The 17,760-nt window shown below is 41.9% G+C and overlaps 1 protein-coding gene across 1 annotated transcript in view; it reads right to left on the reverse strand.

The window, feature by feature from the left end:
• RPRD1B (regulation of nuclear pre-mRNA domain containing 1B) overlaps nt 1-17,760 on the reverse strand; it is a 50,988-nt gene that overhangs the window by 15,251 nt on the left and 17,977 nt on the right. The window contains exons 4-6 of the mRNA XM_032350702.1: nt 14,421-14,533; nt 12,492-12,618; nt 6,723-6,898 (exon numbers count right to left, since the gene is read on the reverse strand). Coding sequence (XP_032206593.1) covers nt 6,723-6,898; nt 12,492-12,618; nt 14,421-14,533 — 416 coding nt within the window. The remainder of the gene's footprint in view (nt 1-6,722; nt 6,899-12,491; nt 12,619-14,420; nt 14,534-17,760) is intronic.

The following is a 17,760-nucleotide window of genomic DNA, read 5'->3' on the forward strand; positions in this document are numbered from 1 at the left end:
GCATCTGGCTCTTGGTCTTGGCTTGGGGGCCACTGGGTCACGGTCTCAGGGTTGTGGGATCAGGCCCCGTGTCAGGCTCTACACTTAGCTCGGAGTCTGCTTGGCCCTCTCCCTCTGCTCCTCTCTTGGCTCACTCTCTCTTCCTCTCAAATAAATAAATACAATCTTTAAAAATATATATAAATACATATATATGGAAAAATAAAGGAAATATACCAAAATCAAAAGTTCTCTGGGTAGTGAGATTATAATTTTTTTATACTTATTTTCTAAGCTTCTCTGTGATGTGCTTGTAATAAGAAAAACAGAAATAAAGAACCAATAGTTGAATAAGAATGAATGTTCTAGCAGGCAAGCAGTGACTAGGGGCCCAGATGCTGTTTTGACTTAACATGTATATGTACTTTGTAAATACAAAGAAGTAGTGCTACACACACCAGCTGAAACTCAGCAGAGCTATTTTGGAAAACAGGAGGAATCGCCAAAAGTTGGGCTATAAGTATGGAAATGATGCTATGACTAAATGTATAGAATTCCAGCTGGGAGAGCTTTGAAATCATGTCACTTCTTTAAAGAAGTGTGAAGCCTCAAGTGTTGGCGAACCATGCCCTTAGGTCGCCAAGTATAGTGACGTACATTAGAACGGTTATAATGAGGCATTCTCCGCCCCACTTCACAAGATAACATTTAAAAAAAATACACACATGAGCACCTACCCACTCCCCTACCCATGTGAGTGCGTGGGTGCATGCAACCTCACAGATAAAAGCTCCAGCTACAAATCTAACCTGAGTCTAAGGGTTGGCAGCAACTGAAAAGAACGAAAGGACTTCGAGGACACAGCCTCTAAACTCCAAATTACTTGCAGAACCACAAAATTCAAGGAAAGTCCCCACTTGTTGGAAGGAAACTTTGTAGGGGGAGGCTCCCATCTCAAAGCAGGGGTGAAAAAGCAGGGGGCGAGCCACGAGCTGCTGTGTGGGGAAGGATGTGAGCCCAAACCCTCTGTGGGGGTCCCTGGAGCAGCGTAAGCAGACTGACCTTTTCAACAATGGCTGGAACAGCCCCTGGTGTTGACAACACTGCGACTCTAGGGAGGAAAAGAATCATCTGCTAAGGAAGGGCAGCGAGTGTAGAGGGCTGCGAGCAGGTGGGGCCAGGCTAGGCAGGGCTGTGAGAGGCAGTCTAGGTGGGGGCCTCTCGGCTCCCAGGGGAACACTGCAGGTGATGACTAGGGTCAGGAGTCAGGAGATTAGGGTTTTGGTTCTCACTGACTTCCTTTGTGACCCTGAACTCCTCATAGACATTCTGAGCTTTGTTTTCTCATCTAAAATGAGGATTAGATCAGCGGCTCCCATCTGCCCTTACTGGAATGGACAATGAGACACTGGCTTTGAATATCGTGAGAAAAAGAATTTACTCCATAGTTGACAAAAAATGGATTTATCTCCACCTATTGCCTATCCCATTATTGAAATAAATGCTTTTAACCATATGTACCCTGCAGGGAGGGGGCCGATGCTGCCAAAAACAACAGATGGCCATCAGTTTGGTTTAGTACCTTCTCAGCTGCAGCCAAAGAATTTCTCAAGTTGTTATAACCAAACTGCAAACAGAAATACGAAGAGTCACAAGGCAATGTTAGATCCTGGGCCATTTCCCCCTTCCCAGCTGTGCTGTCTGAAGTAGAAGGCTCTACTCCCGAGTATTCGTTATGGCTAAGGGGGAGGTGCCAAGCTGGGGAGAAGCAGCAGCTCCAAGTTCAATGAGCCAATCACCCTCACGCCCCCACAGCATGTACAGTCAGTCACAGCCAGAAGGGTATGTAGAATCTTGGTGGCAGAGCTGGCTCTCTCAAACCTTAAAAAGGTCTTCTCAGAGGCCACTCGGAAATGCTTCATTCAACTATTTTAATTCCCCTACAGAAGATGGCATTCTTCTAAAACAAGGTTCTTGGGGATTATTGCAATGATTCAACTTTGGTTGCTCTTCTGTGTAGGATGCCTTCCGGTTGCTGACCTGATGGAATCAAATTTAAAATAAACAAAACAACAACAAAGGAAAACACAAACCTGGTGGAAAGTTACCAGATGTCTGCTTTGGATTCTATTCCTGGTCTGTGGCAAACTCCCTTCTCTGAGTCTGAATTTCTTCACCAATTCAGATGTCAGATTCCACGATGTCTAAGGTTCCATCCAGCTCAACAGTTCTGTTAACGACTTATATCCAGGCCTCAATGTGCCACTTCATTTTGAGCAAAGAGTGAGGCTGTCTGTCATGGCTGTGCCTTGGTGGCTTTGCTGAGCACACATGCATCTGTATGCACGCTCCGTAAACATTGGGGTACACATACCTACTAAAAGGCGGCACACACTAATGCCCTCTCCTGTGGTCCCTGGTATTCGTGGCACCTAAATGGAGCCTTTGTATTGGCAAATGCACCAGTTAGCGGGCCTCCTGCATGCTTTCTTAAATTCTGCAGCAGAAATTTTAAAAGATCTAAGTAAACAGAAAGAAATCTTGTGTTCATGGATTGGAAGTTAAAAATGTTAAAATGGCAATAGTTCCCAAAACAATCTAGAGATACAGTGCGATTCCTATGAAAGTTCCAATTACTTTTTTTTTTTTTTCCCCCAGAAATGACAACCAAAGACTAAAATGTGAATGAAAATAGCCGATATATTATGGTAGTAAAACAGCGAGTACCTGCTCCTTTTCGATTATTTCCTCCATTGTTTGTACAAATAGATCTCTGTTCCCTCCCTCTGTTCATTCCCCTTCTCCACACATGCCCTGATCACTCAGACGAACACACCCACATCGTGCTTTTATCCAAACTGACAAGACAGGAAGTCCATCCGACCCATTCTGACATGGTTTATGAGCTTCTAACACACAACTGGAGTAACAGTCACCTCTGTCTACCAGAAACAAACTTTCCCTTTGCTCTAAGATCTGAAGTCTGAAGGCTTTTCTGGTGCCTTTGGCCTCACCTTTTTGATTTAGCTTTCTTCTGTACCCTCCAAACTTCTCAACCACTTCGAGGCGAGCATTTGTGCTTCCTTCCACATGCCCTCCTTCCCATTTCTAGATCTTCTCACATTCGTGACAAAAGTGTTGCAATAGATTTGAAGCGGCCCCCTTCTAACCCTGCCTGGAGTTTAAGGGGAAGGCTGAAGGCCAACGTCACTATACGTCCAGAAACAGAGGCAAAAAAACCCAAAAGAATGGGTAAAAAACAAAACCCCGTCATCTCAAAATGAACCATGGTTCTACTTAAAGGGGGAAAAAGCACAAACGAGAAAAGCCATAGGAGTTTCTATCAAAAAGTCACCTTTCTTTACCACAAATTAAATCAGACTTGTCAAACCTTTTCACCCAACCACAATAAATAAATAAATAACCACCAAAAACAAAGAAAAAGAGTACATTGACTGATGGAAATTCCACACACAAATATTTATTGAGAAAAATTCTGTTCCTGGCACTCCAAGAGCCTAAGACCACAAAGGCCAGCAGACTTCAGAAGATCTGCTGAAGGGTATTACAGGGTTCAGAAACTGCCCATGTGTTTAATAATTCTCTCATATTGTAAATAAACTTCTGACCAAATTAGTGTTGTTATTACTCAGACAGTGAGCTATGATATTCCCCTTACTTCTCACATTCTAACTCTCCATTCACTGCTGTTTCTCCCCCAGCAGAGTGTGAGCTCCTTGAGGGAAGACAGCACACCTTGCTCATCTTTGGACATCTGGCTGGGGCTGGCTGTGTGGACTTTATTCAGGAATAAGCAGCTCCTTAAATAGTACAGAGCCTGGTTCCCATTGGAGCACTGGGGCACTTCCCTCCCACTGCTTCTGGTTGTTTTTTTTTTTTTTTTTCTTCACACATTTGTCTGCTCCGGTCTGGCTTTCCCATTTATAAACATATTTCTCTTCTTCACTTGCGATTTCCTTTTACGAAAAGCCTTTTATTACCTTCCAGGAAGTTAGGATTTGACCTTAAACCACAATCAGAGTGGCCCACTGCCTCCTTAATCTACATTATGTATAATCCCCTGGTTTGCTTTTATGTTCACTGAAGCTGTTCATGACTTCCTTGAGGGCAGAAACACAATCTCTCTCTGTGAGCCGTAACTGCCCCCTCCTACATGCCAGCACCTAAATCATCCTTGGCTCCAAATCATCACATTCCCTATTCCAAAGCTTAGGAGTCACCCAGAAATCAAACATAAGATTCTTAAGTGAAAGACAAAAAGGTATGCTTGTTACATGAAGGAAGAGATGAACTTCAAAAGGGGAGTGAAGAGGGGGAGGAGGCAAACTTATCTGTTAACAAATTAGAACTCTGGGAAGAAAACAAGCTCTCAAGCAAATCATTACATTTCCAGAGTTCTAAGAATTCCATGTTCATACATTAAAGGTAATGACAGGATTAAAAAAACAAAAGATTTGATTTACATTCTGATATGGCAATTTTAAAACAAGGACTACGAGTGTTACAGTGAATGTTAAAAGGACAAGCATACTTCACGACAGCGCTCCTCAACAAGAGACTGCGAGGCCTGAAAATGATTCATAGTGGTATCGCATCACCTTTCAAGCGGCACATACTTTTCAAGTTTTGCCATTGCCATAAGGGTATGGTAGAGTGAGACCAGTCTGTTCCCGAATAGGAGAGAAAAATCATAAATTCTAGAGAGCAGCCAGCAAACATGGTTAAAGAAAAAAACAAGCCAGGGGCACCTGGGTGGCTCAGTGGGTTAAAGCCTCTGCCTTCAGCTCAGGTCATGATCCCAGGGTCCTGGAATCGAGCCCCGCATTGGGCTCTCTGCTCAGTGGGGAGCCTGCTTCCTCTGCTCTCTGCCTGCCTCTCGCCTACTTGTGATCTCTGTCTGTTAAGTAAATAAAATCTTAAAAAAAAGAAAAAGAAAAAGAAAAAAGAAAAAAACTAGCCAGATCTCAACATCTTACATTGTATCTAGTCTTTTGTTTTTAAACAAGCAAATTTAGCTTCATTTTTACAGTGAATGGTTTTATTCAAGTGGCTAAGTGACATGGTTTGAGAAAAGAAAGGACCTTTAGCTCAGAATCTGTACTTTCCAGCAATGGCAGACTCCTGTTCTGATTCTTTTTTTTTTTTTTTCTGTTCTGATTCTTAAGCAATGGAACCCCCAATGCCCAGATGAGCACAGGAATTTGGACTGTAGCTACAGAACAGACCCAAATCTCTAATCCATCTCCGTGCTTAATGACCTTTCATAGCATCTCACAAACCACTAGTTCCAAAGAAACCAGAATGATCCCCCAAGAAAACACAGGGAGCCAAGGGCAACTGTGAGGAAGGGAAATAAAGAGTTAATCCACTCTACCAACCCAATCTCCTTCTCAAAGACTCTGTCCTCTATGGTAGCTTGCCCCGTTCCACCCAACAACAGCTGCTCATGATAATCAATGTCTGACAGATCAGAGAAAGCCCTTAATGTGTCGCCAAGGGGCAGTTCAACAGATGGCATGGTGACTTACAACCAGAATCATTAATTACACTCTCTTATTAGTCCCGGGGCACAGTGCTGAAAATGCTTCCTCAGTGAAAGATGAGCATTTCAGATAAATGACCGTCTGGTATTGCCTGTGAAACTCCCTTTAGGATTTCTGGTCAGTGTCGATTTCTAAATCTAAGCCATACTACTTTCACAACCATTTCCCATCTTCCACTTCCAGACTGGCTCATGAAGTTCCCCCAACCACTACCCCGCCCTGCTCTCGAAATCACTGCAGGTAAGGATAGGGTCAAAAGTGCCCGTCGACGCTTGCCCTCCTCAAGTCGCTAACTGCGTGGAAAGGCAAAGACGGTAATCTCAGCCACAGGACTAGCTCCGTTTCCCTCCCTCTGTGTCAGAGAACATGTTTCTTGAGTACCGGGGTGGGTGGGGAAGGGGGGACTATCCCCTCCCCCGGTACCTACTCTGGGGCTTCCTGTGATATAGAACAGATTCTCTGACTGAAAACTGTCCTGACCCCTGAAACCGCTAGCAGCTTGGGGCAAGCAAAGGTTCCCAAATGTCCACACCGCTGGCTGTGTTACGCAAGTACTGATGTAAAACCACCATGTACTTAATTAAGAAGCCAAATAAATACAGGTTAAGGAACTAGTTCTAAAGCCCCTCCCCAAGGGCATTCAGGCTAATGTCAACTCAGGGTAGAAAGTAGCACCTTCTCAGCAGTTTGAGAACTGGACTCCATAAGCACTACTGTGAAGTTTTGGAACTGACTGCAGACAGAGCTGACAGGCAGACTACTTTCTGGCTTTAACCACGGCTTACGGGTCAGAAATTTCAATATAACCTAAAAGGAAGACAATTTTAAGTATTTTCCAAATCCTAACAAAACACATGCTTCGGTTTTGCCAACCACCTGTTCGTTTTGTACCTCGGTCTACAATTTTCAATGTGAGTTCAAACTAAAGTAGTATTAAGATCCTAAATGCTTTAAGGTTTCAATGCTTCTTGCATTCCGGTTTGTTCTTTCTTGGACACACAAAAACAGGACTTGTTTTCAACTTGGTTCAAATGACTACAATATCTGGTGGATCTTCTCAACTCATTAGTTTTTAAAAGACAAAAAAAAAAATGTTAACGAAAGCACAAAGAAACCTCTTGCTGTGGACTATAGGAAGGGAAACTTGGGCAGTCTGGGTCTGCCTCGGCAGGTACTCACTTCTAGTTTTTTCTCCTTTTCTGACAGAACATCTTTCTGGTTCTGGGTGTACTCCACCAGCATCCGAGCCAGCTGGCGCCGGTCTTCCAGTTCTGCCGCCAGACGCCCGTTATATTCTGCTAGTAACAGACATGCTTCATCTACCGTTTTTGAAAGACGTTCAGCTGCCTCTTTGTCTATGTACAAATGAGACCAAAAAACAGAGACAATATAGAAATCACACAGGCATGATTGCAAACATTTCTGGGGGAGGCTAACAGTTTCTCTCCCAATATAGAGAGTCCAAGAATAAGCCAGAACCTGTAGACAAACAATGGATGGGCTGACAGAGAAATCCAAAGGCACTCACTCCTGTTAACAAGACAGGACATCTCTGAATTACCCGATGTGAGGCAACTGTAAAAGGAGGGGAATCTTGCAAAGGATTTCTAAATGCCTATTCCTGAAAAAGCTCTACAGACAAAACAAACAGAAAGAAATATTTAAGGTCATAGTCATACATGAAATAATTTTTCCTTGCCTCTGAGAGTCTCGAAAGCGTTTTCATACTATTTTGTTAAGAATCCTTCACATGTTCTTCTGAACCACAAAAGCAAGCACTCATTTCTTGGGTGTGGAAACTAAGACCAAATAAAAGCTATAGGACAGGTTTGATACCATGTGGTTAACAGAGGATTTGGGACTCAAAACCATGTCTGTAAAATGGATCTAAAATGTCTCTAAAATAGGACTCTGCCCCTTATACCATGTAGGTCTTGAACCTGGGCAGGAGCTCTCTTCTTCCATTCCAGAAAATATGGGGTCTGATAAGAACTGACATTCTTTCAAATTCTTTAAACACGACCCACAGAAACACTCTTTATGCAAACACATAAAAAGAAACAAAAGTTTCATAAAACAATACTTATCCTTACTATGTGCAAAGTGTTCCATCTTCTACTCTGCGTTTGTCTGTTTTAATTTTCATCATTACTTACCAGGCTTATTTCACATCCAATTAACGAGTTGTAACTCACTGTTTGGGAAAAAACTGTGCTGAAGTATCAAAGTACAAGAGAAGATATCCTTGGAAAAGAGGTGAACAAAACTCAACATTAGGAAATGAGAGGAAGTGACCAAAAAAATGATCTATATTAGAAAAGTAATGAAAAAATTAATTTCAGGGGCGCCTGGGTGGCTCAGTGGGTTAAGCCGCTGCCTTCGGCTCAGGTCATGATCTCGGGGTCCTAGGATCCAGTCCCATGTCGGGCTCTCTGCTCAGCGGGGAGCCTGCTTCTCTCTCTCTCTGCCTGCCTCTCTGCCTACTTGTGATCTCTCTATCAAATAAATAAATAAATAAATCTTTTTTAAAAAATTAATTTCATGTGGATCTGGTGAAATTAGAGCTCTAATAATATGTACATATATATGTACATATTATATATAGACATACACACAGACATACACACATATATAGTATTTTTAGAAAGGCTTTTAAGGGTCAAAAGAGTAGATCAGTGCTTTGAAACGAAGAGCAAGGGCATCCCGTTCCCTCTTGCTCACTCCAAGATTCTGCTGCTGTGACTGTCCCTTGTGACTCCCCACACCTCTCAACTTCCTTCTCTTCCTCCACCAGCACTATCATCAGCATACAAATACGCTGCTCTACCTTCTGTCCACATGTCACTCTCTAGCTACTGCCCATTTCCCTGCCTCCTTTTCCTGGTACCCACCTGGTACCCTGGTATCCACCTACTCTCCTACCACTGTCACTTAACCCACTCCAATCTGACTGCTATGCCCCAAACCATCTAATTAGCTGAATAAATATGTGGGCTTCTATTATGCCCAACATCATTCTAGGCTCTCAGAGCAAAAGGGGACACAAAGGACAAAAACTCTCTGTCCCAAGGAGTTTACATTCTCAGATAAGAAGAGAAACAATATACTACATTTTACTTGTTCATCAGCTGAAGATCAGAATTCTAGAGAGAAAAAAAAAAAAGGCAGAGGAGAAAGCATGGGGCATTCAGAGGGAGAACTGGACTTTTAAATGTGGTGGTCAGGATAAGCTTCCCTGAGATGATATGTAAACCAAGGCCTGGAAAAAGTGAGAACAAGCCACATGAATGTGACTATCTGGGGAAGATCATTCCAAGCACAGGAAACAGCAAGTACAAAGCCCTAGAAGGGGAAAGTGCCTGGCAAGGAGCCCATATAACTGGAGTGCTCTGAGTACTGACTTCCATATGAACAGATCATTCTGGTTATCCTAGTTATGTGAAGAACAGAGTGATGGCTAGGGGTCATTTGGGGAAATAAGGAGGAAATAAGGGGAAATAAGGAGGAAGCAGGGAGACCAAAGAGGAAACGACTGCAATAATCCCAGTGAAGATGTTGGTGACTTGCGCCAGGCAGTAGCAGTGGAAGTGGTGACCATATCAGACACTGGGGTCAGACACTGGTTTGGGTCCTGATCAACAGGAATGATGAGAGGCTCATCTACCGATAAGGGGAAGACCGTGAGAGCAATGGATTTTGGAGAGAAGATGACAAGTTTGGTTTCAGACAGGGCGAGTATGAAATGTTTTTTGAGACAACCAACTATTAACACTGAGCAGAAAGCTAGATGTAGGAGCCTCAAGTTCAAATGACAAGTCAACAACAGAGATATAAATGAGGGAATGATTAGCCTAAAAATTATTTAAAGTTATCAACCTAGATAAGAGGAACTGTCAGTGAAACTAACTACAGAAGAGCGCTGAATACTAAACATTAAGAGGTAACAGAGGAGTGAAGAAACTAGCCAAGGAGACTACAGAGCCATAGCCAGAGGGCGGTGAGGAAAGCTAGGAAAGAGTCCTACTTTCCTGCTGCTGCCGCTGCTGCAACAGATTTATCACGAGTAAAGTGGCTGAAAATAACACAAATGTATTATCTTAGTATTTATTATCATGGCCTCTTCCTCCACCTTCAAAATGCATCTCAGCAAAGACTGTTTCCAGGGTTCTATCTCCTTCTCTACTACTGCCTTTTGGCCTCCCTCTCAGAAGGACTCTGTGACTAGACGGGACCCTCCTGAATCATCCAGGATACTCCTCCCCACCTCAAGATCCGTAACTTCATCACACCTGTAAGGACACTATTGCCATGGAAGATTACGCACTAACGGGTTCTGGGGATTAGGACACAGATGTCTGGGTCGATCGGGGTGTTTTTATTCTGTCTCCTGCACCAAATCAGAAGAAATGACCAACTGGGCCAAACGCTACTAAGATCAAGCCAAGACAACCACAAGTAAATACTGGGTAAAATTCACCCCCGGACTGGCAACATGGAAGGAAATCATCAACAACACTGATCAGAGCAGCTTCAGTGAAGTGGAACCAAAAGAGGATGGGAGGAGGGGAAAGGGAGACAAATAATAAGCACAGGCAATCTATTTAGAATGTTTTATTACAAAGAACAGAGAAATAAGGCAGTAACTAGAGGAACATACGGGTCAAGAAAAAAAGTTTTTCCCATGTGGGAAGAAAAGTACGTGTTTTTGTGCTGTGCAGCAGGAGCCAGTAGAGGGAAAACATGGACAACTGCTGGAGCACTGTCCTTGAGCAATGAGAAGGAAAAGGGCTGACAAACAGGCAGGGGGCTGGTTTAGAAAATGGCACGTTCACCCACAGAAGTGGGAAAAAAAGTCAGCTTATGGGTGGTTACTTGTTTTCCCAGCCACACCCACCTGTGCGGGTCCGGGAAAGAACAGAGGCAAAGCTGGATTTAGGAAAGGTGGCCAAGAGAGGAAACTAAGTTGTTACTAAATGGGTATAAAGTTTTAGTTTTGCAAGACAAAAAGAGTTCTGGAAATTGGCTGCATAATAATGTTAATGTGCTTAGAGCTTCTAAAGTGTACACTTAAAAATGGTTAAAGATTGTAAATTAGGTGTATTTTATTGCAATTAAAAATCAAAATAAATTTCTTTATTAATTTAAAAAAAGTGGGGCGCCTGTGTGGCTCAGTTGGTTAAGGTCCAACTCCTGATACAGGTTATCATCTCAGGGTCATGGATAGAGCCTTACATCGGGCTCATTAGGGAGTTTGCTTGAAATCCTCTCTCCCTCTTCCTCTGCCCCAGACCCCCCATGCCTCCCCCTGCACTTACTCTCTCACTCGCAAATAAATAAGTAGACCTTAAAAAAAAAGAAAAAAGCCTATAAGACATGAGACCTTTAGGTCAGTGAAAACAGATAAATAAAATCACATACATTACTAGCTTTTTGTAAATTTGCTCCCAACTTTTACAGACTATAATTCTGATAGTAAGAATAAATGAGTTGATCACTATAATAACCTCAAAAGTTGGACTTAGCCAAGAGAAAAGCTGGAGTTTTGCCAGAAGACTAAAGTGAAGAGGAAAGAGGAAAACCAGAGACTGAGGGCATATGTAAGGGAGCGATTATAAAGACTGTGCTAAGCAGAGAAGAAAGTAAGGCCGGAGGGGAGTGGAGGCTGAGAAAAGGTGGAAGGACTGACAGACAGTAGGGTACAGCTGCCAGAGCTGGGGAAGGAAGAGTGAGCCCAGACGCTGCCTGTAGGATCTAGACTGCCTCCGAGTTGTGTCCTGCAGCTAAGCATGCTCCTGACCTGAAGTCTTTACTCGGCCTGTACCCTCTGTCTGGGTGGCACTTGCTTCCCTCAGATATCCTCACGGCTTGCTTCCTAATCTTGGGGGCCTCTGATCAAAGGTCATCTCATCAGAAAGGTTTTCCCCAACCACCTTTAAAATACAGGTGTGCCTCGGAGGTATTGCAGGTTCAGTTCCAGACCACTGCAATAAAACAAATGTCACAATAAAGGAGTCAAATGAGTTTTTTGGTTTCCCAATGCACACAGAAGTTATGGTTACACTATACCGTTCTACTAAGTGTGCTAGAGCACTATGTTTTAAAAAAAAAAAGTATACACTGTAATCAAAAAATACTTTGTTGCTAAAAGATGCTAACTATCACCTGAACTTTCAGTGAGTCCTAATCACTTATCACAGACCACTGTAAGGAATACAGTAGAAAAGTCTGAAATATTGCAAGAATTACCAAAATGGGACACAGAAACATGAAGTGATCAAATGCCGTGAAGAAAATGGAGACGACAATCTTGCCTAAAGACACCTAACCTCTCAAAAGCCTCAATTTCCTTCTATGAAATATGGGGATATACAGTCAGGGACCTCAAAAGGTCATCACAAAGAGAAATATCTGACACAGAGCATTCTCTAGGAATACTAGCTCGTGCTTCACTCCTTCCTTTCAATCTCCCATGCACATAGCGGGAATAATGTCACGTGTCCCTCCCTGTTTAACTGGCAGTGATCATCAAGAGGGCAAAATGACATGACTAACACTATACACCTGGCATTCTTGGCATTAAATACACTGTCATCTATGAGGTGTGTCTGTGTGCAGTGTATAAATCACAAAGCACTGAACCGTAAGTTTTGTTAGTAAGAGGATCATGAATTTAATGTCTTCTCTCCTGTCCCCCAAATCACATACACAGTTTGCCCTGTGTTTTCAACAGACCTTACTTAAGAGTGCCACAGGTTGTGGCATGCTGCATTCTGCTTAGTTCCTAGAATCACTACTCAAGCATGGACTGTTTCAACAGCTACGCTGTTTGCAAAACCCAATACCACATTGAAGAAATCTGTATCTGCAGATACAAGCATGACCTAGGGTTTGATGCATTAGAGAAATGTCCCTCTTCCTTCACCTTTCGACCAAACTCTACCTTCTCACCTGTTATTTTTTCCAACAGAGAAACATCCTGCACTTCCTGAGGCAAAGACGCAATCTTCTGCCGGACAGTAGCATCCCCTGATGCAGCATTTTCCAGGTCCTGCAAAGCTTTGATCAGTTCCTCAGTCTGTACAATAAAAGCACAAACAACACTGTTCATTAAGACATACGGGATTTAAAGAAAGGTAGACAGAATTAAACAGAAAAAAAAATAACTGTTCCTGACATTTACAAAAACACTGTGCTCGGTACCAGTCTATAATGAGGTCAGTGGTAGACTGGACAATGGATTCTAAGAGAATGTACAGTTAATTTTTCTAAGTCGATAGCAGAGCATGAAGAAATTCTACATAACCTGGAAAAAACCCCAAAAAACAAAAAATCCAAGCTTTTTAAAGAAGCATGTTTTTGGCAACTTTAAAAAAAAAAAAAAGGAGCCTGGTTCATACTGCTTAGTTTCAAATAATGTTATGATTCCTAATACAGAATGGTCTGGTCTCCAGTATAGCATAAAGGCGTGTGTACCAGATGTTGAACAACTGTGTGCTGATTAAATGAAATGACAATGCCTACTTCAATTCTTTCTTGGATTTGTTTTACAAAATGAGTGTCACAAAGATGACAGTTTCCATTTTTGGCAGCCACTCCCCAAATTAAATGTGTCAAACTCATTAATTACAAACAAAGGGGAAAAAGACGAAGAAAAGAGCAAACCAAGAACGCATACTTTGTACACTAAAAGGATAATTTTAAATCATCAGAAAACAGGATGCCTGGATGGCTCAGTTGGTTAAGCATCTGACTTCAGCTCATCATGATCCCAGGGTCCTGAGATCAAGTTCCACAGAGGACTCCCTGGTCAGCAGGGAATCTGCTTCTTGCTCTCCCACTGCCTGCCACTCCCCCTGCTTGTGCTTGCTCACTTTCTCTGACAAAGAAATAAATATAAAATTTTACAAAAATCAGAAAACAATGAGTGCTGACAGGTTTGCCAGTTGATCATGACCCAGGAGTAAATAAGTGGCAATGTAGACAGTAGTCCAATTACTCTAAAAGTTAATAATTCAGGCTGGCCCCCTCGGAGGTTTTTAAATGCAAAGCTATATGGCCTAACACTGTTTTCACTTAACCCTCCATCTCATTCAACATTTTAACATAACACAAACCAGAAATGCTTCCTATTTACATAGGTCTTAGCCACACCTATGTTTGATAAAGTAAAACTTTTAGCCAAAATGAGAGGCCATGTAACTCAGTAAAGAGCACGGTCTCTGAGGTCAGTCACACCCAGCGTCAAATTAAGACACTGGGCAAGTTATTTAATATCTTCTTGAGTCTCACTTTCTTTGACAGTAAGTAAAATAAGTTAAGTAAATAAGTAAATAAATAAGTAACAAAAATTAACCAATCACACAGAGGTCATAAGCCAATTTATATGAAGGGCTAAACAATGCAAATATATAATCAAAAACTCATCTCTATTTTAATACTTAAATAGCTGATTGTGTAGCAAATTTGTTATAGCCACACAGACTATCCTAGAAACTAATGAGCTGTCTACTTATATAAAATAACCATGCTACAGGAGAAAAGCCATGGCAGAGGGCATTCAAATATCTTTGTAGCATTATCTACCCTTTCACAAATATCTACTTTTTTGAAAGTATTTTCAAGTCCTAGGAGTAAAACAAAACCAAGTCCAAATACTGTGAAACACATAAATCCATCCAGACTCATGGCATGCAAAGACAAAGGCGAGCCTGCTGTCTGGCAAGCTTTACTGGGTGGATCTTGAGCCCAGTTGCCCTAAGAACTGCCCTCTGGTGGTTCCCTACTGTTGGTCCCTGGCGCCACCCTGTGGCCGTAATCTTCAATGAGCGGTCCCTCCACCAAGCCACTGTGTCCTCCTCTCTGGGAGTTCTGACATACCAAGAGGGGTCCTGCAGAAGGATCTTGGGGAGAGTAGCTTCCAGGGTAGTCATCATCCTCCTCGTCTTGTATCTGCTGAAAAGTTCGCTTCAGAGATTTCTTCTCCTCTGTTGCTAGAGGGAAGGAAAAGGGCACAAAATTTGGGTTAAGAGGGCCCGTGCAGGGAGGAGTCAAATGCTATGCACAATGGGCCACATGCAAAAAAAAGGGCAAAGGGGTGTACATTTCCAAAGATGGCTTAATGTTAACCTAGATGTTCGTTATTTTATATTGATCGTAGTTCCCTACATTACTGAAGAGTCAAAAAATGGTCTCAGGTCTGTCATCTCGGATTGACTCACTGGAAAAATACTACCAAAAACCATCATCTAAAAATGAAACTTAATACAAACTTAATACATTTAAGTAAAAAGCTTATCTCTTGAAAATATAAGTTAACAAGAGACTCGAAGTGGTAAGAAACCCATGAGACAATATAATGAAGCAAGCCAATGTAGGGAAGGTGCATAGAAAATACACTGCATATAAAATAAAACACTATACACTCTGCGAGATAGGTCAAAAAGTAAAAACAGGTATTCCTCACTTTTCTAAAGCTTGCTTTTATGAAAGACCTACAGTAATAGTACCGGTTTTCACTAACCAAAAGAAATTCAAAGAGGATTTTCGCTTTCACAAAGAAAGGCACAAAGTGCAAACAGTGGTCAGCATGTGTGCTGCAGGGAGTGGCTATGGAGGCAGCAGGCACCCCACTGAGCTCCTTCCCAGCGACTACACTCAGCGTCTCAGCATCAAGCCACCAGAGCTCTGAGCTGTATCCATGAGCATCTATGCTTTATCTTGATTTATTTTGTGCATCTGTTAGAAAGATGTGGCCTAAGGTATCAGAAAAGCCTGAGAGAGGTTATTTTGGGGTCTGGGAATGCTCAAAAATTTTTCCATATAAATTAATGGTAACTGCTTCTTCACTTTATGCCATTTCAGCTTAGGAGAGGTTTCATAGGAATGGTCTGATTTCAGATAGCAGGGAAAACCTGAGGTAGAGAGAAATCTATCAATAAAATTACATCAGAAATTCCACACATTGTTTCCTTTAAACTCTCCCTTTAAAAATAAAACTAACCTTATTTTATCTTAAAATTAAAGATAACCATTGCTGAGAAATATGACTGATACAATTCAGAGAAGTTACTTAAGTCGCTATTTTAAAATTAACCGTTCTGAGGCAAACCGTTTACATTAATTATTTGTATTTTATGTTTTTAAATGGCTATGAAAATGTGCCCATTCCAAAACCGTTCCTTTTGTATCAAATTGGACAATACAGGGGCACCTAGGTGGCTCAGTTGTTAAGCATCTGCCTTCGGCTTAGGTCCTGATACTCCTGGGATCGAGGCCTGCATGGGCTCTCTGTTCAGATGGAAACCTGCTTCTCCCTCTCCCACTCCCCCTGCTTGTGTTCCCTCTCTAGCTGTGTATCTCTCTGTGATAAAAATAAAATCTTAAAAAAAAAAAAAACTGGCCAATACAAAATAAATGCCAAACATCTGTGGGATATAAGTCTAAATGACAGAGTTAGGCTTAGGAAGTAAAGAAACGAAGGTAACGTGTGGCAGGCACGGCAACAGTTTCTGTGCAACTGAGATACGGCATCTCCAGCTTGCAGGTGAGAAAATGGAGGCCCGAGAAGTTCAAAACTCATCTAAAGGCAGGACTTTCAAAATCTGTACTCTTTCCACTGTAGTCAAATTCTTTAGCAGCACACACTCTCTCATCTGTCAAAGGAGGAGTCACCATGCACCTGCCTCTGAAACTCTGAGTTATAAACAGAATAACGTACACTTCTTAATTAAACATTTTCTCCTGGAACCAAGGATGTAGTTCCTGTTCCTACCTTACACATTAACTGACCAAACTGCTTGACGTGAAAGCCAAGTCAGTACTTCGGGTCTTATTTTTTCTTAGTGCTTTATTCCTCTGTTCCACTAAATAAAGGAAAACGGCAACATTTGCATCAAGGCAGCCCTCACTTTGCGAGATTCTCGTATGCACAGATTTTTCACCAAGGTTGAAACAACACCAGTCCCCCAACACCTTGGTTCAAATTGCAGTTACGGTGGCATATTCACCCTGAGTAACCGCATGAAGGACAAACTTTGCTGCTAACTTCACTCCACAAATCACTGCGTAAATAATAGAAATGCATCACGATCAGTGACGACATCGCGCCGTTCAGGTCACTGGATGGTCACTGCACAGCTGTTATTTCAGTTCACAAATAAACAGCAAAGTGGTTGTGTTTTCTCCCAGGGATCAAATTCACATGACATTTCATTAAAATGAATAATCAGAACAGGGAATTGAGTGAAAATGACAAAGATGAAAGAGGAGCCCAGAAACTAAAACGAAAGCTTGTGTTAGAAGTGAACGGAATATAAAGGGAGCTGCAGAAGACTTGGGGGGCTGCGGGGACACCGGCTTGCCACCCATTCCCAGAAACTCTAGGTCCCCAGACAGAATCACCTGGTGAAAGCCAACTTATCAACATAAGAAATTGGTTGTGATGACAAGGACTACCGTGTCCCGAGGAAGTGATACTGACAAAACTCTTCACATTATAGGAACTCTCCAACATACCTCCTGACACGGAGAGCACGAAGGGTAAACCACTGAAAGCCGATCCAAACATCCAGGATGCTTGCTCTGTACCATGGATTACACCAGAAGGCAAGCTCTGGTCACTCCTATCGTGCAGTTCATTTCAAAGAATAAAGCACTTTAATTCTCAAAGTTTCTAACGTTTTATGTTCTAGCATGCTAGGTAATGATCAGTGTTGCTATCTTTTTTGTTCCCTATGGATTTGTAATCAACCATGAGTTTTCAATTCTTTGATAAAAAAATTTTTAAAGTCATGGAACAATCGTAACTCTTCCCCTTGATTATTAAGATCATTTTGCATGGTTTCGGCCTACATAGTCATTTTTACAGTCCTGCACTATGCAAAACAAGGACTGCTATATTTGTACAACAGAAAATCTAACAGTATATAATTTGCATATGAAATATCTAACAGTACTTAGCACCACACTAGCTGCCTAATTAATGTGCAGTGTGTGTGGTATGACCCTCACTGACACTTAACCACCATAAAGCATCAGAGTGGCAATGTGTTAGGAGTAGCCACTAAAATATAAGCATGTAAGTGAAAACAATTTTTTAATATTTTTTGTCCATTTCCAAGCACCCAGAACAATGCTCATGAAATAATTGTTAAATACACTAAAGAAGGTAGAAAATTACAAAACATGAATCCTTCAGTTTCAAACTCTCACACAGAAG

This window comes from Mustela erminea, chromosome 7 (assembly GCF_009829155.1).
Source record: "Mustela erminea isolate mMusErm1 chromosome 7, mMusErm1.Pri, whole genome shotgun sequence".
Classification (NCBI taxonomy): domain Eukaryota; kingdom Metazoa; phylum Chordata; class Mammalia; order Carnivora; family Mustelidae; genus Mustela; species Mustela erminea.